Below are 20,813 nucleotides of genomic sequence, written 5' to 3' on the forward strand. Positions count from 1 at the left end.
GCTTAAAAAAAAAAAAAAAGGATGACCAGTAGGAAATAGATGAGCCATCCTACAGTGGGGATATGGTAAAAGCACTCTCAACATGGAATAATGTGTAGTCATTAGAACCATAGCCCCTCCATGTTAAATAAAAAGGCAGAATGGAAAACTTTATATTTCAATTCTGCCTAAAAATAAATATATGTATAGAAAAACCCTAAAGAAATAACTACTCTTGTTTAGGTATATAACTAGGTAGTGAGATTCTCGGTGGTTTTAATTTTCTTTTTACTCTTGGATATTCCAAATTTTCTAAAATGAGTTACAATTTTATAATCAGAATAAAACAGATTGTTTTAAAAAATGCTCTGTAAATCCAGCCTCATCTCTGTATCTCTGAGTTACTCTGCCACACCAATTAGATTAAAATTAACTGTTATTTTTTCTAAAAAGTGTCTAGGCCTTAGCGGGTCAATGAAGCAGTCTCTCTAAAACAACACAAAACAAAAACCCTCTGATATGAGATTTTATTGTCTCTTTTCTGTCTAAAACTTAATCAAGCTACTTGATATAACTTGATATAATTTCTGTGATTCCTTAAATTTGTTATTTATTCATTTTACAAACATTTGAGTGTCAGCTTTTTGCGAGGGTAGGTGCGTACAATATGAAAGTTATTCCAGACAGGGTTCCTGCTGTGAAGAGACTTCTACTTCAAACTTAACTCCTTTCAAGTGTAATCCAACCCACCATAAACCCCTTACAGCTTTGTGCTCTATTTACAGCCTTCTCCCACTGGCTCTGGCAGGACCATGAGCTGCCAGCCATCACAGCTAGGGGCACTTGGACAGCCTGGCAGGGAAAAGAGTGAGGACAGATTATTCTTAGTTGAAGTTTAGGAAGCATTACTGCCCTGCCAGGACTGGAAAGAGAAGGCTGTCATGACGCTGCCTGGAAAGGGTTCCGGTTCACTGAATGACTAACGTCAGATTAGTCTAGTGATAATTGTGGCTGAAGACAGAGATTAAAACCCTCGAGATTAAATACATTATTTTAACTTAAATATACACAGTGACACAGTACATTAAAATCTATTTACATGAAGTCACAATGATGGCCCTGAGAACACGGCAGAGAACCATGGATCCCAGACTCCCTTTTCCTGCTCCAGAGACACAACCTAGCGCCGTGAGCAGCGGAATGTCCTTGCCTGCATGAACGATGGAGAAGAGGTGGAGGGGCAGCTACTGAATGGGAAAAGCTTACCAAGTGTCATCCTGTCAAATCAGTTTGTGTTGGGCGTGCAGCTGATGACGGAAAGGCTGTGAAAACAGCTTTCTCTTGCGCTGCTGCTGACAGATAGACCCTTCCACAGAAATTCTGCCTTAAAAGTGTGCGCACGTCAGAGAGGGGACAAAGCAGCGATGTTGGTGAGGGAAGAGTTCAGACCTTCCATGGAAAAGTAAAATGACCAGAAGAAGTAAAAAAAAAAGAAAATTGAAATCACATCTCATTTTTTTCTGTCCTATGCTGTGCATTTTAGACAAACTCAAACTAATTAGAACACCACTCTCAGGCCTAGTTTTATAAAACAACTTTTACTTAAAAACGAGGCCTCTCTGGGGTGTCAATATGGGTGTGAGCACACATGTTACACATGAATAAACCTAAATTAAAGCGTGAAACATAAAATTAGTGCTGCAGAGTGCTTTGCGACTGTCTTACAAGAAATAAATATTACGTGTTAAGTCACCATGGTCCTCCACTGAGGATGAGTCCTGGTAAATGAAAACCCCTTTGGGCCAGGGGAGCCCCTGGAACTAGCCTATGCCAACGCCCCGGGAGCTCCCTTTTGGAGCTGGTGGTCAGGGTGGGCAGCTCGGGAGGAGGGAGGGCATCAAAGGACCGCCAGGAGCTGAGAGGTGGGATGCGGACCTTTCAGCATGCCTCAGGGTCAAACTGAGGTGGTCCAAGTTGCTGTGATGTAAACGTGCCATCGCTTCATCCCTTGCAAACCTCTAGCTGAATTAGCCTTTTCTGAGCAAGGTGACTGTGAAGTAATAAATTCCCTGGGAATTCACAGGAATCTCAGGGAGGTCGTTGGACTTTTAATAGAGTGTGGAATGGAGGTTTGAGCAGTCCTGTCTAGAATTAAGGGACAGCGAGACCCCAGCAGATGTCTGGATTACCCGAGATTATCTAACACGACTGACCTTTACATACATATAAACACGCCATGCTTCCCTACACCGTTACCTTGAAATTCACATATTTTAAAATAAGGAGATAGATATATAAATTAAAATCATGTATAAACAGTTAAATCTCTGCTTTAAATTACAAAACATTAGTGAGTATCTTTCCTACAGTTCTGTCATTTCTTAAATGCGTACTGACGATGTCCCCACGGCTGCAATCGCCCAGCTGGAGGCCGGAAGATGAAGAACATTCTGACGTGCAGCTGTGGGCTCGGGAAGTAAGGTGGTCTTAATAGTACATGTTCTTATCCCACCAGCCTGTAGAGGTAGAAAACAGTAAGCTAGAAACGGAGGGGATTCTGTTGCACTAGGCAGAGTCCCCCAAATCATACTACTACTTACTTCCAGGGCAGAGTCTGATGGCAAGCTTCCGCACCTCGTCATACACCCAGATCAGAACAGCGTGTGGTACAGCCACGAACCAGTACTGAGGCCTGGGAGGGGGCAGAGGGAGGGAGGTGAGACCCACGCACCCAGAGGGGGGCCCGCCCCACAGGCGGCCGAGCTTCCCGTTCACTTCCCTGCCTCACTGGGGAGAACGACTCCACTGTGTCACACAACGTGAAACTGCACTGGCCTGTGGCCACTAGAAACAATGCCTGCCTGGGAAGTGATCCGCCGGATGAGGGTAGAGATGGGATGGTGAGGGATGGAAAACCCACCTCCTCTTCTGGAATAAACTAGCAGGCCAAAGACTCAGACTGAATATAAAACCGGTTCCATTTTACCTCTTTTGAAAGACTTGAGGGAAAAGAGCTTCTGGAACCCTAGTGATTATTTAGGCCGTGACAGCAGATCGGGGCTCGCTCCTCCCTCCCCACTGTTGAAGGGAACCTCACCGGAGCATCGTGAAGTTCAGGGCCACGATACTCCCAAGGCCGTAGGAGAGGATTAACGCGATGATAACCTGCGAGGCAATCCCCACCCAGATGACTTTATTTCTGTAAGACACAAAGGCGAACAGATTCTGAACTCCCGGGCTCAGCCCCACGCACCCAGCGCAGTCAACGCCTCACCATCCCGGCAGCAGAGGCCCGGGCTGAAGCACGAGGGTGGATGCCGGCAGTACCTGAAGAGACCCTGCTGGAAGATGGAATTCCTCCGGGTTTTCCTGATGATCAGATCTGCTATTTGCTGGATCATGATGCCAACAAAGAATGCTGTGTAGCCCGTCCATTCTAGGTATCTCCTCTGGTAGCTTGTCTGTCAACGGCCAGAGAAAGAGAAGACCATGAGGCCCCAGATGGAAACTTTAGGGAGGCATCAGCCCATTTCTGTAAGCCTCTACTCTCTTTCCCCCTCACCAAGACTGAGGGAGGATCACCTCCTTGTGTTTGGAAAGAAACCCTTCTTTCCTTTAACCTGGTGAGTAGGAAAAGACGCTAACTTAATGAATTTGGCCCAACTGTGGCACTGTCGGCTGGTTACTCTTACACACCTATCGCAAAGCTGATGTGAAAAGGTGAGCTCTAGGCACCTAACTCGAGAGATGAGCTGAGCCCCGACAGAGGCAAACCGCCGTGACCAAGGGGCCCGCAAGCCCTGTCAACCGAGAAGGCTGTCACCTGCTCTGCACCCTTCCGGCCTTCCCGGGAGGACACTGCTGGAGGCCCCGCCCTTACCCACTCTTGTCCGTAGCTGTCTTCCAAGTCGTTGACGTAGCCCTTTTCCCACTCCACCCGGAGGTTAAGGAGAGTGCTGGGTCGAAAGCCCTCCTGTGCGTACACGGTGAAATATACAACAAAAGCTCCCAGGGCCTGCATGAGGCCTGAAAGAACAGAAGAGGTTCTGTAATGACTTCAGAATTGCCCCGACCTCATTCTCCTCTGGGTTCCTCCTCACGTCCCAACCCCGCCCCACAAGGCAAAAAGAATTCTCTGGGCGGCCCCTCCTCGCACCAATGTGCAGGTAGGAGTACACGGCAAGTGGCTTGTTCACCAGTCTGTCCTTCTTCTTGTGGCGAGGCTTCCTGTTCATAATGTCACTTTCAGCTTTCTCATAAGCCAGGGCGATGGAGGGAATCTAGAGGGAGAGAGACCCCGTGAGGCCCGGCCTGAAACACTATGACAGAAGGGAATGTGGGCAGCACAGCCAGGGGCCTGGGCGTGGCAGTGGGGTTAGGGAACTGGTCTCTCCAGGGTGCAGGCCACGGGGTGCGGCGTCCGTAGAGAATTTCAGAATCAGTCTGCTTCTGATCATTGCCTTGCGCTTCCAGCTCTAAACAATGCTAGTTATAAAGCACTTTCCTCTGCTTCTGTCCTCTCCCGCTTCGCCCCGCCACTCACCAGCGGTTCTCTCACAGGTCCTCCCCACTGGAGGGCAGAGAATCTGCATTTCTAACCAGTTCCCCGGTGATGCCTGGAAGAACCACTAGAGTGGAGAAAATGAGCAAAGTTCAACGGCCTGGAAAGTGATCTGACTGCAGGCTCTGGGGCCTCAGCTCCCCGCTAAGGTAAAGATACCCCCAGCCCCCTGCAGCGTGGAGGGTGCCCTGCAGGTGTCCTATGAGACGAGGGAGGGACGGCAACTTGCAGGGCTATGAGTTCTGCTCGCGGCCTGTCCCCTGTGTAAGCCAGAGCCACGGGAATAACCGCCACGAAGCTTTCTTAAAGGGATTCGTCCTAGAAGGGGAGAGGGTTTAGGTGACGTGACTGTAGGTCAGTGTGCAGCTTTACAGAGTGTTAATCATGGCTACTTCTTACTGTGTTTGGTGAGGGGCTTCCAGGTCACAGATTCCTTTACTTAACAAGGGGCGGCTGTGAGTTATCACTTCAGCCCCTGGGCCCCCCAGCAGTACAGGGACTACTTTGGTGACATATGCATCTTCTCAAAAGAAAAGGGAGGCATGTGAGCCGAAACTGACCAATGGCATGCTTTTTTGGAATGGTGAAGAACTTATGTCTTGAAAAGTTCTTATATGGAGTGCAGTGGTTTTAATTTTCAAACATATGACAGATCTCTCTAGTCCTTTGCTTTGAAGTGTGGTTGGCGGACCTGCAGACTCGGCATCACTTAAGAGCTTGTCAGAAAGGCAGAACTTCAGGCCCCATCACGTCGAGGTTTGAGAAGCATGGATTTAGTGCATCTCTTGCTCTTGAAGGTAATGACTCTGAAGTTTCCATCACCTGGGGAAGTTATCAGACGCTGTTCCCTTTAGGGCTACTTACTATGTCTGTGCCCAAGTCGATGAACAAGATAGTAATGGTGCCAATGGGCAGAGGAAGCCCAGCAATGATGTAGATCAGAAAGGGGCAGAGCTCAGCGATGTTCTTGGTCAGGGTGTACGCGATAGTCTTCTTTAGGTTGTCAAAGATCAGGCGACCTAGGCAAAGACGTTACGTTTCTCCTTATAGGACTCGCTTCTGATTTCGCAGGTGGCCCCAGCCCTCGCTAAGACCCCTTGAGACCCCACTCACCTTCCTCCACCCCTGTGACGATGGACGCGAAGTTGTCATCCAGCAAGACCATGTCGGCTGCACTTTTGGCTGCATCAGAACCCGTTATCCCCATGGCGATCCCGATGTCTGCCTTCTTTAGAGCCGGGGAGTCATTAACTCCGTCCCCTGTCACAGCGACAATAGCATCCTGTGGGGACACCAAGAGGAGGTGAGTGAGCAGCCTGGGCAGGGGCCACCCACTCCCTTTGTCTTGAGGTTGCGAGGTCAGCCAGAGCCAAAATGAAGGCCCACTTTGGGTTTGGGGGGAAAGATTAAGGCAGGAAATCCCAGAAGCAAGAGCAACAAGCTCCAAACAAGATGTGTGTGAATAATTAAAACCAATGTGAATCCAAATTGGAAAGGAAGAAGTGAAACTGTCACTGTTTGCAGATGACCTGAGACTAAGCAAAGAAAATCCTAGACTCCACCAGAAAACTATTAGAACGAATAAATACAAAATTAGTAAATAGAAATCTGTTGCATTTCTATACACTAACAACGAGCTCTCAGGAGAAACGAAGAAAACAATCCCACTTACAATCGCATCAAAAAGAATAAAATACCTAGGAATAAATTTAAATGAGGAGGTAAAAGACCTGTACTCGGAAAACTATAAGACACTGATGAAAGATACTGAAGATGACACAGACAGATAAAAAGATATACTGTGTTCCTGGACTGGAATAATATTGTTAAGATGACCATACTACCCAAGGCAATCTACAGACTCAATGCCATCTCTATCAAAATATCAATGGCATTTTTCACAGAAGTAGAATAAGTAATTATAAAATTTGTATGGAACCACAGAAGACCCCAAATAGGCAAAACCATCTTGAGAAAGAACACCAAAGCTGGAGGTATCACACCTCCTGATTTCAAACTATACCACAAAGCTACAGTAATCAAAACAGTATGGTACTGGCACAAAAAACAGACACATGGATCAATGGAACAGAACAGAGAGCCCAGAAACAAACCCACACTAATGTGGGCAATTAATCTACAACAAATGAGGCAAGAATATACAATGGAGGAAAGACAGCCTCTTTAATATATGATGTTGGGAAAACTGGACAGCTACATGCAGAAGAATGAAACTGGACCACTTTCTCACACCATATACAAAAATAAACTCAAAATGGATTAAAGACTTAAATGTAAATATAAGATATGAAACTGTAAAACTCCTAGAAGGATACATAGGCAGTACACCTTTGACATCAGTCTTAGCAATATTTTTTTGGATCTCTCTTCTCAGGCAGGGGAAACAAGAGCAAAAGTGAACAAGTGGGACTATATCAAACCAGAAAGCTTTTGCACAGCAAAGGCAATTATCGGCAAAACAAAAAGGCAACCTACTGAATGGGAGAAGATATTTGCAAATGATATATCCGACAAGGGGTTAATATCCAAACTATACAAAGAGCTCATACAACCTGACATTAAAAAAATAAACAATCCAATTAAAAAATGGACAGAGAACCTGAATAGACATTTCTCCAAAGAAGATATACAGGTGGGCAACAGGCACATGAAAACATGCTCCATACCACTGACCATAAGGAAAATGCAAATCAAAGCCACAGTGATGTACCATCTCACACCTGTGAGAATGGCTATTATCAAAATGACAACCAGGGACTTCCCTGGCGGTCCAGTGGTTAAGACTTCGTCTTCCAGTGCATGGGGTGCGGGTTCGATCCCTGGTTGGGGAAGTAAGAGCCCACGTGTCTCGTGGCCAAAAAACCAAAACATAAAACAGAAGCAATATTGTAACAAATTCAATAAAGACTTAAAAAAAAAAAAAAAAGACAACCAATAGCAAGCGTTGGTGAGGGTATGGAAGAAAGGGAACCCTTGTGCACTGTTGATGGGACTGTAAATTGGTGCAGACACTGTGGAAACCAGTATGCAGGTTCCTCAGAAATTTAAAGATAGAACTACCAGTGGATCCAGCAATTCCACTTCTGGGCATTTTTCCGAAGAAAACAAAAGCACCAATTAGATAAGACACATGCACCCCAATGCTCATTGCAGTATTATTTACAATAGTCAAGATATGGAAGGAACCCAAATGCCCATGAACAGGTGAATGGATAAAGAGGATGTGATGTGTAAATATGCTGGCCATAAAAAAAAGGAATGAAATCTTGTCAGTTGCAACAACGTGGATGGACCTAGAGGGTGTTATGCTCAGTGACATAAGTCAGAGAAAGACAGATAGCGTATGATTTTACTTATATTCGGAATCTACAAAACAAAACAAATGAACAAACGTGACAAAACAGAAACAGTCATAGATACAGAGAACAGGTGGTTGCCAGAGGGGAGGGTTGAGGGGTTGAGTGAAACAAGCATGGGGGATGAAGACACACTTTCAGTTACAAAATAAATGAGTCACAGGGGTGAAATGTACATCATGGGAGACACAGTCAATATGTAACATCTTTGTAAGGTGACAGGTGGTAATCGAATAAATTGTTGTGATCATTTTGAATTGTAAAGAAATATCAAATCATTATGTTGCACACTAGGAACTAACAGTGTTGTAGGTCAATTATACGTAAAAACAAACAAACAAACAAACACATTAAAAAAAGAGATCAGATTTGTGGTTACCAGAGGTGGGGGGGTGAGGGGAGGTGGAACTGGAGGAAGGGGGTCAAAGGTACCAACTCCCAGTTACAAGGAGTGCTGGGGATGTAACATACAACATTACAGGAAAGTTGTTGAGAATTCATCCTGAGTCCCCATCACAGGAAAAAATTTTTTTTCTTTTTCTTTAATTTTGTATCTATATGAGACAGCTGTTCATTAAACTTACTGTGATAATCATTTCATGACATACGCAAGTCAGATCACTATGCTGCACCCCTTAAACTTATACAGTGCTGTGTGTCGATTAGATCTCGACAAAACTGGAAGGAAACAACCCAGTGTGTGTGCAGGCGACAGTGGGTACCCTGTCTTACCGCTTTGAGCTTTCTGTCCTGCGTCCACTCACATCCCCCATAGCTCCAAACTTCCCTGTCGCAAGGCCCTTGGGGAGCCTGCAGCAAGGCCCCAAAGTGAGCAGACAGCCAGCCCCGACGGGTGGAGATGTGGGGTGGTGAGGATGGGGGCCCAGCGCTCAGCGCTGCATGTCCCCGCGGGATGGTGACAGACCTGGAAGGTTCCCCCGGCGCTGCGTCCACCCACCTGCCTCTGACAGCCCTCCACGATGATCAGCTTCTGCTGGGGGGACGTCCGGGCAAAGACGATCTCCGAGTGGTTGGCTAAGAGCTCGTCCAGCTGCGCCGGGCTCATGTCCTTCAGCTCCATGCCGGTCACCACAGCGGCCTTAGCGTCCCTAGAAGGGCAGCAGGAACTGGCTGAGGCCCAAGGTTGAAACACTGTTCTGGGCGGGAGGTGGGCTGAACCTCTTTGATTTTACCTGGAACCCAAAGTCCTGACACCCAGTCCTCTGGTGGGATAACCGGGCGTGTGGGTACTGGGGATACTTTGGTCTCATTTCAAGACAGTGAACTAAGGCTGACAAATAAGGCATTTCCTTGCGTCACTCAACAGTAGGAAAAAGCCAATTAGCCATTTCCTTCCAGGAATGTGTGAGAGGTGGTACTTCCTGGGGCAATGCTTTACTTAACAAGTAAAAGGAGGGTAAAAAAAACTGCCTGTTTGTACGTTTTGGGTCCTAGAATCCAGCGTATGCCTAAACACATGAGTAACAATTCTTTATTGTTGTTTATTTCCTATTTATAGTGTCTGCTATGCCATGAGCTATGCAGGGAGAAAAGTTTATTGAGGTCTTCTTTGAGGAAAGCTTTTATTTGCTGACTATAAAAGTGAGCTTCTAGAAACTATTGAGTGTGCAGATCTGACTGTGCTGTCCCCTGTGAACACTCTTCCAAGGCTTCTGCTGTGCTTTGAGCAGACCCCGGAATCCCTACTCGGTCTGCAGTGCTTTGAGCAGACCCTGGAATCCCTACTCGGTCTGCAGGGCTGGGTGCAGCCCATACCATCTGTCCCCTCTGACTCTTGCCCGCAGCCCACTGGGCTTCTCAGTTCTGAGCCCCCCGACTCTCCACGCAAAGGCCTCACACGTCCTTCTACCTCGACTTCCCTTCCCTTGGCGAACACTCCACATTTCAGCCTTCCAGCCTTCCAATCTCAGCTTAAACATCCTTAAGTACAAAACACTGCATGCCTTATTCATTCTTAAAGTTCTGAGCTTTTTTTCTTTTTTTTTAGGTCTGTTCTTTCCTATCGGTGCTAAATATTGGAATTCTAGCACTTGACTCAAACTACAGGTCTTCCTATATTCTGGTAAGAAAACGTATATATATGGGGCTTCCCTGGTGGCACAGTGGTTAAGAATCCGCCTGCCAGTGCAGGGGACACGGGTTCGAGCCCTGGTACGGGAAGATCCCACATGCCGTGGAGCAACTAAGCCCGCGAGCCACAATTACTGAGCCTGCGCTCTAGAGCCTGCAAGCCACAACTACTGAGCTCGTGTGCCACAACTACTGAAGCCCGCACCGCTAGAGCCCGTGCTCTGCAACAAGAGAAGCCACCGCAATGAGAAGCCCATGCACCGCAACGAAGAGTAGCCCCTGCTCGCCACAACTAGAGAAAGCCCGCGCACAGCAATGAAGACCTAATGCAGCCAAAAATAAATAAATAAAAAAGTAAATAAATAAATTCATTAAAATATATATATATATATAAATAAAAGTAAGTTAAGAAAGAAAGGGTGTTTCCTTTCCCCCCAGAGCTGCAAAAAGAGTTATTCTATGATCATGAAGCTGGAGTTGATAAAGTGGACAATTGAAAACATTCACAAAGCATACACCCCTCTCTCCTGTGTGGTAACTTGTAGGAAAAAGTATAATCCTACTATTTAAAAAATCCAAACAGATAAACAAAAGCACCAAACCTGTCTTCATAGATGAATGCTATTTACACAAAGGAGCAGTGGAAGACCCTTAGACTTCAGATATTGCTGCTGTGCCCAGAGGCTGTTCAACTGTTCGGTTGTCTTAACTGGTAATTTGTTGCCCTGGTAGTAACTCACTACCTGACAGCTCTGTGTTCCTAAAAGGCATAAATGCTTGGGTAAACTAGAAGAGGTTCTTTGGTTTTTCCCTTTTTTCCCCACATGCATGAAAGTATAATAAAGCCAATGACACTAATTTCCAAACTAACACTTTGGAGCCTTTGACTCATTTAAATGATCAACAGTCCAGGCTCCCACTGCCAGCTCCTTTGTCCCTGTGCGTCCTTCACTGAACTTACCGCATCACAATTAATTTATTTTTCTTCCCCTCTGGCTCAATGGAAAGCTCCCCAAGTGTGGGGAGAGTGTCTGGTCTGTTTCTGCTATAGCTCCAGTGTCTCGCACAGTGCCTGGTACACACTAGGCACTCAACAATCATTTGTTGAAAGAATACAGAATAAATGGACAGATGACTGGACTAAAGGATGAACATGGTTTAAAGAATTAGGAGACACAAGAAGAACAGTCTTTCCTTACGAAGCTTCCATTCTATTTACTACCAAGTAAAAAGCAAAGAGAAGTATGTTTCCATAGCTACACATTATGACGCCAACGGAATAAATACGCAAGATGCAGACTAGGAGGGCACATGGAACGCAAAGGGTTCTCAAGATTCCTGATTATACAACTGCATCAATGGCTGGTAGTTTCCTGTAAAGTCTTTGCTTCAGTTTCTTCACGTTAAGTTAGGCACTGAAGTTTTCAGATCTACTTCATTGGGCTGAAATTTCACACAAGACATGCATCCAGGTAACCCTCATGGTATCAGTACCATGCCTGGCACGTGTTCGGTGCTCAATCAAATTTTGAGGAAGGAATGGATACATACGTTAGAGAGTAAAGCAGCCTCGCATAACCCTGAGAGGATGTCTGGCAGGAAGGGGGTTTTGCACCCACAGCACAGCTCTTTAGAGGCAACAGGGCCCCGTGGCTAAGAACCCGAGTTCCGCTGGGGGGGGGGTGGGTTCCGAGCTCACCGCCTGTTAACCTGCTCCACAGCAACGTTGAGGCGTTTTGCAATGTCTTCCACTGTCTCACTGTTGGCGGAAATGATACCTACACTCTTGGCAATAGCTTTGGCTGTGATTGGATGATCGCCTGTAACCATGATGATCTAGGACACAAACAACGAGAAGGGCATGTGGACGGTGAGGGACTCAGGTACCCGAGCAGGGACAGCTCGCTATCGCCTGCTCCACCACGGCCCCGTACAGCACGGCTAGGGGTGACTGTGGTTTGCCCTAATGAGCCGTCCTTGATCTTTAGGTCAAAGAAACAGCTGTCTTTGAAGGGCACACTGATCCCACTAGATCTACCCTTGCTCCTAAGCTTCTTACGTTTCCTCCTCTGACATCCAGCCTTTCCTTTGGACATAACTTTATCTGTGAAAGGGCTGACAGGATGTCTCCTTGGGCAGCTTCACGACGCTCCACAGCCTTGGAATTCACACGGTAATGGAATTCATATTTTGGCTTTTATATCATGAGGGAAATGGAGTATGGAAGCTGGACCTCGAGATTAAGTAATAAAACCTATTACTGTCTATCACAGTCTAGGGCAAGATGTGACCACCTCATGGCACAGGGACACAGCTTTCTGCTCACTGCAGTTACTCTTGTGGTTTATGCCACACAGACACAATCACCTTGCTTTTATGGGACAGTTACTGAAATCTTAGTACAGTGAAAGTGGAGACTAAAAAAAGGGGAATTATGACATTTAGTTGAAGAGACCTAAATACTGACTCTCCCATGACAAATGTTCCTAGAAAGGGATCCAACATCAATGGAGGACTTGTTAATTCAGGAATGTGTAAGTCCCACCTTGATCCCTGCACTCCGGCACTTGGTGACCGCATCAGGGACCGTGGACCGAGGCGGATCGATCATCGATAAGAGGCCCACAAAACAGAAGTTGGAAGTGGGAAAGTTCATTGTGTCTACATCAAATGAATAGGTTGCTGGAAACTCGTCTGCTGGCAGGTAGAGATGACAGAAACCTGAAATGGGTATAAATTTGGGAGTCAATGAAACTAGGATAAGAAATGACACAAGAAAGAGGGAATGAAAAAAAAAAAGAAAGAAAGAAAGAAAGAAGGAACATTTTCATACACTCTCAGTCTTTTGTATTTTACCAATACTTTAGAGTTTAACCAGGACTGTTTAATTCCTTCAGTTCCATAACACATGTTGTTTTTAGGAAAGACATGTTTCATCCCCAAATAATTTACTCTGTGCCCATTAGGTTCTCTGTTATGTTCTGGAAACAGAAAGCCCAGAAGCGGACAGCCTTTACTTCTCAAGAGGTTGCAGTTTAGTGGGGGACAGACACAAAGAGACGAAAAGCCCGGAGCGTGGCAAGCATCACAGAGCAGGGCTACGCTCAGTCACCCGAGAACAGGAAAGACTGCGCCAAGGAGGTCATGTGAGCTCACTCTTGAGCAAGGAGCCGGCTGTTTTCCGGGGAAAGAAGGGGGGACGGATGGGCGGTGGGAAGGCCCTTTTCGGCAGAGAAGACAGCGTGTGCTCCTGCACAAACCAGGGAAGGAACTGGGGCATCAGGGGAAGGGCATGGTGTTCAGCCTTCAGTCACGTGTGAGGGAGAGGTCAAACGTGAGGGTCCTAGAGCAACTCAGACGGGCAGCAATCCCGCCTTGAAAGACTACCTGGTGCTGTGGGGCACGTTTCAAGCATTATCAACTCATTTATGTATTTTATTTGCTTTACAGACTCAAATGTCCTGTAGAAACACACATTCCACAGATTCCATCTCTACTGGCAAGAGCTTTCACGATGTTTTTTTTTTTTTTTTTTTCACGATGTTTAATGAGCCTTATCGTCAGTATGAACTTCTGCTGCCTTGAGCCCATCCATCACCCTGTAGTTCAGAGCTGCTGTTTCGTCGGCCCCCGATTCTCCGAGCAGAACATGTCCTGTGATACCCCTTACGTTGCCACTGACAGGCTTCTGCCACGGTGGCTGTGCTTCTAAGGTTCCTTCCACCTCTAACGCCCCCTTCTCTCAGTTACTGGCAGTACTTTTCCCCTAACTGCTCAGTGGGAAACGTCAACATTTTTTTTAAACTTACTTTTCCCCTCTAATTAGCTGCTAAGTCTTACCATTTCTGCCTCCACAAAGTCTCTGTGTGTGACCTTCACGTTCCCATTGTCTGGGATCAAATCGCTTTTCGCCTGAGTGAGGGCAGCACCTCCTGCTGAGACCCACTCCGCTCCTGTCCCCGCCAAGAAGGGTGCTGCAAGCCGACCTCCACACGACCCTTCTAGCCCTGTTTCCCAGGACCGTGGTACCTCGTCCACCTGCAGCCTCGACAAGGTGCGCGCCACTCCATCCGTTCCCACCGCTGTGCTCTGGCCCGCGAGGTTCCCTCTGCGTGAGTGCGCTCCCTCCCTCCCTCCAAGTTCCCTCACTCAAGGTCCAGAATGAAATGCAACCCCTCCCACGGTAACTTCCCAGATTTCCCTGACCTGGAAGGGACCGCCCCGCCCACTATCCATCACACAGTGTCTCTTGTACGTTGACCATTTCTCCTTTATGACTCAAGTGGACGCCAGAGCTACTCCGCTACATCACAGGCCTGTCTCCTCGTGTGCCGGGGGCCGGCAGAGAGCCGCGGGCCTCACGGGCGGGATCAGGGTTCTGCTCACCCAGCACGCGCTCCCCCAGGCCGCCCAGCTCCATATACGCCGTGTGGAAGGCCTTGGCCGTGCTCCTGTCCAGAGGCTGCTCCTGGCCGTTGACCATGATGGTGCTGCACTTCTCCAGGACCCGCTCGGGGGCCCCTTTCATCACCACGAGGAAACGCTTGTCACTGGGGTCGTCTGTCTCGTGTATGGAGAGCTGCGGGGGACAGGGGTCGAGCATGTTCAGTGTGGCGTCGGGCAATGACACCGTCTTTACTACTGAGGGCCTGAACTGGACAGATCTTTAAATGAGCAACACGACAAGATTAAAAACACCCCTTTCTCTGTTGGCTACTGGTCCTTGATCTATAAAGAACGAGTGTTCTCTGCAGGCGCGTTCTGTCCTTTCCACTTTGTGCCCAAGCAATATGCAGAGAGCTAGACTCTGTCCCAGCCCAGGGGGACACGCTGAATTTGAATCAGGGTGTCTCGCAGGGGGAAACTCAGCCTGTCTCTCATACAGAAACTGGCTGCTTTAGGGAGGCCAGATGCGCTGTCATCCTGTGAAACCTTCTGCCTTGAACACGATCTCCTGGGGCGACCGTGGGGTCAGAGGGCTGGGAGCCGCCTTGTCTCACCTCCTGCCTTGACTGCCCTCCCTGCAGACCCGAGCCGTCCTGCATTCAGGCAGGCACGTGGGCAGTGTCACTGCCTGGATGTGACAGAGGACGCGAGGGCTGTGAGGACGGCCTCTCATGCACGGGCCTCCGGGGGGACAACTAAGTAACAGGAATCACAACTTTATCATCGTTACCCTTTGACCTCACAATTCTACTTCTAGATGCACCCTAATAAGATAATCGGGAAAAATGTGAAAAAATTTATAGACAATAATAAAGTGGCTAAGTCTAGACCTTATTTTACCCTTCTAAGCCCTGGAAAGAATTTTAGGAAGCTGGAGTGTTTGGGAGAGAATGAGTAAGTTACAAAGAAAAATTCTATCATTTTGGGTCTACCAGTTGATTCTAAACCAGTAGTTTATAGACTTTCGGATATCAGAGATGAGTACAAAAAAAAAAAAAACAAACCATAGAGGGCAAACGTAAGGTTGCAACTTTTTTCACATGGCCAAGTAGCGACATTAAAAAAACCAACTAACCAACCAAACCAAAAACCTCCATCTACTGTCACTATCATTTTCTGAAAGGTAGGGCATTTTAACATTTAAAGTAGGAATAATAAATACTTTTACTGTGTATACTGTTCTGAGTGCCCAGAAATTAAATGGACTCATTTAATTCTCAAAACTGTCCTCAAAACTATGGCCATGGGTACCATGATTACTGCCTTTTACAAGGGAGGAATTTGAGGTGCAGAGAGTTCAGTGACCGCTAGCAGGGGGCTGAGCTGGGACCTGAATTCTGGCCAGCAGGCCCCAGAGTCCCTGCCCTAACCATGCAGGACATAAAGGATAATCTTCTAAATTCAATACTTTCATCTCCATATAAAATTTTATAAAATATTGTCCTAATTTTCCAATTTGCCATAAACTATGGAAAATATTTTAATGGACCAGTCTCAGTTTGGGGAACTGCTATTCTAAGACTGTCCACTTTGTTTCCTTCGGTTGAACGATGCCCCAGAGACCCTCCAAGGTCATGACCCCCAGCCACCTTGCTTAGTGCTGAGTGTTGCTCGTGTGTGGATGTAAAATGGCACTAATAGCATCCCAGAGGCTCTCTGGCCGCTTCTGAAGGACCCTCTCCTTGTAGACCAACTCTGGGGAACCCACTTCTCCCTCAGCATTCTGCACACGAGGCCTCACAGAACCCGCTTTTCCTCACATCTCACACGACGAGGAAGCCTTCCCTGGAGGAGACGGAGCCCCGGGGCGACTCTGAGTTTCGGTCAAGGTTGGAAGGCCATCCTGCCTAGTCCTAAGAGCATGGTCCCCTGGGTCTGCCTGAGTCCTGGCTCTGGCCCTTGCTGGCTGTGTCCTGTTTCCTCCTTCTCTACTGCCTAACAGAATTGTTGTGAGAAGTGTGGAAATTAGCACATGATAGGTATTGTTACAATTATTATTTTAGAATTGCTACTCATTCTATTTTCACTGTTTTGAACAGAGATCGGATTTCCTCTACATTTTACATCATACATTTTGTTAGTTGTCTGTTTTGCTAACCATGATTTTTTACTGGTCAATCATCCACAAAGATGTTTGCTCCACAGTTATTTTCCAGTGCTAAATTCCTTCCAAAGAAAATGTGTGGGTGGGTGGGACTTCCCTGGTGGCTCAGTGGTTAAGAATCCACCTGCCAATGCAGGCGACACGGGTTCCAGCCCTGGTCCGGGGAGATCCCACATGCCGCGGAGCAACTAAGCCCGTGGGCCACAACTACTGAGCCTGCACTCTAGATCCCGCGAGCCACAACTACTGAGCCTGTGCTCTATAGCCTGCGAGCCACAACTACTGAGCCCACGAGCCACAACTACTGAAGCCCGCGCGCCTAGAGCCCGTGCTCCGCAACGAGAGAAGCCACCGCAATGAGAAGCCCGTGCACCGCAACAAAGAGTGGCCCCCACTCACTGCAAGTATAGAAAGCTCACGAGCAGCAACAAAGACCCAACGCAGCCAAAAATAAATTAATTAATTAATTTTAAAAAAAGAAAATGTGTGGGTAATCACCAGAAACTTGTACACAAACATGGTTATCCTATTTATATAATTTACTGTTATGCAAAGACCAAGTCACGATGCCCCACTCTCAGCTCTGGAGTCTACAGGGAATCCCACCTGTGCCAGCACCTTGGGCTAGAAACTGTCCTTTGTCCTAACCTGACTGCTGGGCACCCCTGGCATGAGGGGTGACAACTAGGCAAGGATCGCCCTTCTCTTCCTGAGCCACGGGGGAGAGGAGATGCCATGCACTGCCCATGGGGCAGAAGGGGAAAGCAGTGTGGCGGGTGCCCAGTGGTCTTCACGAAGGGCAAGGCTTACCAACATGGCCTGAACTGAACTGCCCAGACTCTGTGTTGTGGTAGAAAAAGCACAGACTCAGGAGTCAGAGGTGTGAAAACTGCTTGTGCCACTTAGATGCTTGTGTGACTCTGTCACCTCAGCGCTTTCTAAGGCCTGTTTCCTCACCCTTCAGTTGGGGTTACTTGGTCCCACCTCACAGGCTTATCATGAGGATTAAATGAGACAAAGCACGTAAAGTGCCTGACACAGACGAGGGGCAGCGCCGCTTCTCCCCACGCCCCACCCTTCTCCCGTCCTCTGGGATGTGACCGCTGCCCGTCCTTGGCCGAAGTTACCCAGCGCGGGCGCCGGTGCGTCTGTGCGCATGTGAGCGTGCACGTCACACAGACGGATCACGCGTGGGAACGGCAGGACCTTCACCGTTCTTTTTCTGTACTTACTTCAGGGACACCTGTTCTGGGTTTACCAGACGTCCAGGCCCTGCATCTCTGAGGACTATTTTTGAAGTCAAGTGTCATTCACAATACATATTAACCAAAAGATACTTACACAGGTGGAAATGCCGTTCTAGTGATGATAAAGATTCAGTTGTGACGAAACACTCACCTGAAATTTGTTGGTCGAGTTAAAAGGTATTTCGGCTACTTTGCGGTTTCTTTTCCTAATTTCCATCACGTTACCCAAGATGACCTCCGAGAATTTCAAAAGAGCAGTTTCTGAGGCGTCTCCAACCACAGCTTTCTGCGAATCAAGAGATAAATAGTTGCAGCACATAATCTGGTTCTTCTCTGATCATTTGCAACGAACCAACACGTAACCTAAGCTTCTTGTCTACTGGAGAGAGAAAACAGTTACCCCACAATTGGTGACTGACTTAGGACTGTTAACCGCAGGGCGCCACCTGCTGGCATTAGGGGAGTTCAGAAAAGTGAGAGCTCTGAGAGCAGGAAGTTTTCATGAAAAAAGCACTTATGAACTAGATCTTGAAAGACAGGTGGGGATTCCCTGGCGGTCCAGTGGTTAGGACTCAGCGCTTTCACTGCCAGGGCCCGGGTTCAATCCCTGGTCGGGGAAGTAAGATCCCGCAAGCCACAAAAAAAAAAAAAAAAAAAAAAAAGAGAAAGAAAGACAGGTGGGTTACCTACAGAGAGAGGAGCAGAAGAAAGCCTTCTAGAAACCAGAAAGCTGTGAAGGAAGGCACGTGTTGGGGAAACTCTATCGTGAGTGCTGAAGCACAGGTGGACACGGAGGATGTGGCAGATGTAAAGAACCCCAAAAGGCAAGCTGAGACCTACACTCGAGAAGCAGAAAATACAGACGCATGGAAAGTTCTTGAGCAAAGTTAGATGAAGTAGTCCATCTAACTAATGAAGTATTTAAGGAAAATTAGTGGCATGCAAGAAAGACAGGGGAGGGATAAACCAGAATCATGGAGGCCAATTAAGAGGTTGGTACAATTGTTCCAATGCAAGGTATTAGTGATAACAGAAATGTAAAGTTAGATATTCTGAAACAAGAGTAATAGGCCTTGGTGACTCACTAGATATTTGGGAAGGAGAAAGTTAAAGATGACTTCCAAAAGGATGACAAGTAAAATGGTTATGGCATAGAAAAATAGAAAATTTGGGATATTAATTTGGAGCAAGTTTGGGTACAGGTGGAAGGTGAAAAACATAATTTGTTAGAGTGTCTAGCATGCAAAACCTCTAAGTGGAAACACACAGCTAGCTGGAGATGCATGGAGTTTGGGTGAGAAATTAGAACTGGAGATAAGGACTTGAAAGATACAGAGAAGTGATTGGCCAATTAATGAGCTGGCTGATAAAGAAAAGCAAACAAAAAATATAAGTAAGTCAATGAAGGAAACAGATGGCAAACAGAAAAGCCAGGAGAGCACAGATTCAGTGACTCCTGAGAGGGAGAGGGAGGAAAGGAGGGGAGGAGAGAGAGAAGTTTCATATATTGCAATTATACAAGAGCTCCACGCAGCCCAGAGGAATACGCTCTAAGACCCCTCCTTCTATTTCTAGCCGATTACATTTTAACCATCAGTGAATGGCATTTATGTAATAAGGAACCTTTGATTATATCTTCTTAGCTGGTAAAGAAGTTAGGAGAGTAACTTAAAGGCACATTCATTTTCTGGAAAGAGACAGAATTTTCAAAAGGCCCACGTGAATATTCTGAGAACTTTTAGATTTCTCGAAGCTAGTTACAGCGAAAAAAATTTTCTACAGGTCTTGTGATTAGACTGGCTCTTACAGTATAAACCCTACTCAGCTGGAGAGATTAAGTCAAGCACCAAATCAGAAGAGAGAAAGTGCCTTGGCTCTGGCTGCAACTGAGACCGTGCGCAGGGCCTTCACCTTCATGATGGGGACGCTCTCCTGTCCTGGTCTGAACTCAGCGCGGTTACACAGCGTGATGATCTTTGACAGGGAGGCCCAGGTTGCAGAGCTTTGATCAAAGACTTGATCTGGAAAGAAGAACAGTGGATGCCAAGGGTGCTGGGCTCGCACCCACGAACAGCACTATTCAACCCAGGGCTGCAGACCAGCCCCGCTGCTGAGTCCGCAGTGCAGGGCCCGGCTGGATGCGCCCGAAGACTCACTCGACTGGTCTTCACTAGTGTCCGCCACGAAGACCTGGTTGTCGAACCACAGATGGGCCACGGTCATCCTGTTCTGGGTCAGGGTCCCCGTCTTGTCTGAGCAGATGATGGAGGTGGAGCCAAGAGTCTCCACTGCCTCGAGGCCCTTCACCAGGCAGTTCTTCTTGGCCATTCGTTTTGCCGTCAGTGACAGAGCCACCTAGACGGAGGAGAGAGGGAGAAGCTGGGAGAAAAACCACCCTTTTGAACTCGGGTTCAATAACGTAGAAACAGGTAGAGCTGGCCTAGTGTCAGGTATGGTTACAGATGCAGTAAAGCTGCATCAGCCCCAGTGACTGAGAAAGCATACAAAGCCCTATACACGATATGCCACAGTCCTTTCTTCTATTAAATGTGGAACACTCTTCTGTCCCTTTGCCCCTTGAGGAAAATGATCCTAAAGCACCCACAGGTCGCAGAGCCAGGCAAGTCACGTGTAATTACAAAGGGGGCCTTGGCTGTCATTCACAAGCAAGAGCGCGTGAGACGGACTTCGGCCGCTATTTGCCAACGGGCTTGTCCCAAAGGGCTACCTTGTTGCTTTGGGGAATCAGGAAGCATTTGTTTCACTTTAAGAGCTCCATATGCAAACATTCTTCGCTCTCTTTGAACCCTGCAGATCTCAAAGGGCTCTGTTTGCCTCCAATTCTGTCAAATTACTCTCTGCTGGAGTCAGAGGAGACCTGGAATCAAAAACCTGTGTCTTTGCTCAGGATGGCGCCAAGCCACCCTCACACAGGACTGAAGATACGAAGCCCTCTTCCCCGCCTGTAGGGCCTGCACCGCAGAGGAGGGCCTCGTTCAAGGGTGAGC

At 47.3% G+C, this 20,813-nt stretch overlaps 1 protein-coding gene across 1 annotated transcript in view; it reads right to left on the bottom strand.

Moving 5' to 3' along the window:
* Positions 1-616: 616 nt before the first annotated feature.
* Positions 617-20,813, bottom strand: part of ATP12A (ATPase H+/K+ transporting non-gastric alpha2 subunit) — a 28,374-nt gene continuing 8,177 nt past the window's right edge. The window contains exons 9-23 of the mRNA XM_057532907.1: positions 19,962-20,160; positions 19,717-19,826; positions 17,957-18,091; positions 14,395-14,587; positions 12,554-12,729; positions 11,708-11,844; positions 8,876-9,026; positions 5,654-5,822; positions 5,405-5,559; positions 4,136-4,259; positions 3,860-4,005; positions 3,307-3,440; positions 3,077-3,178; positions 2,580-2,671; positions 617-2,495 (exon numbers count right to left, since the gene is read on the bottom strand). Of these exons, the coding sequence (XP_057388890.1) occupies positions 2,467-2,495; positions 2,580-2,671; positions 3,077-3,178; positions 3,307-3,440; positions 3,860-4,005; positions 4,136-4,259; positions 5,405-5,559; positions 5,654-5,822; positions 8,876-9,026; positions 11,708-11,844; positions 12,554-12,729; positions 14,395-14,587; positions 17,957-18,091; positions 19,717-19,826; positions 19,962-20,160 (2,052 nt within the window). The 3' untranslated portion in view covers positions 617-2,466. The remainder of the gene's footprint in view (positions 2,496-2,579; positions 2,672-3,076; positions 3,179-3,306; positions 3,441-3,859; positions 4,006-4,135; positions 4,260-5,404; positions 5,560-5,653; positions 5,823-8,875; positions 9,027-11,707; positions 11,845-12,553; positions 12,730-14,394; positions 14,588-17,956; positions 18,092-19,716; positions 19,827-19,961; positions 20,161-20,813) is intronic.

This window comes from Balaenoptera acutorostrata, chromosome 18 (assembly GCF_949987535.1).
Source record: "Balaenoptera acutorostrata chromosome 18, mBalAcu1.1, whole genome shotgun sequence".
Lineage (NCBI taxonomy): Eukaryota > Metazoa > Chordata > Mammalia > Artiodactyla > Balaenopteridae > Balaenoptera > Balaenoptera acutorostrata.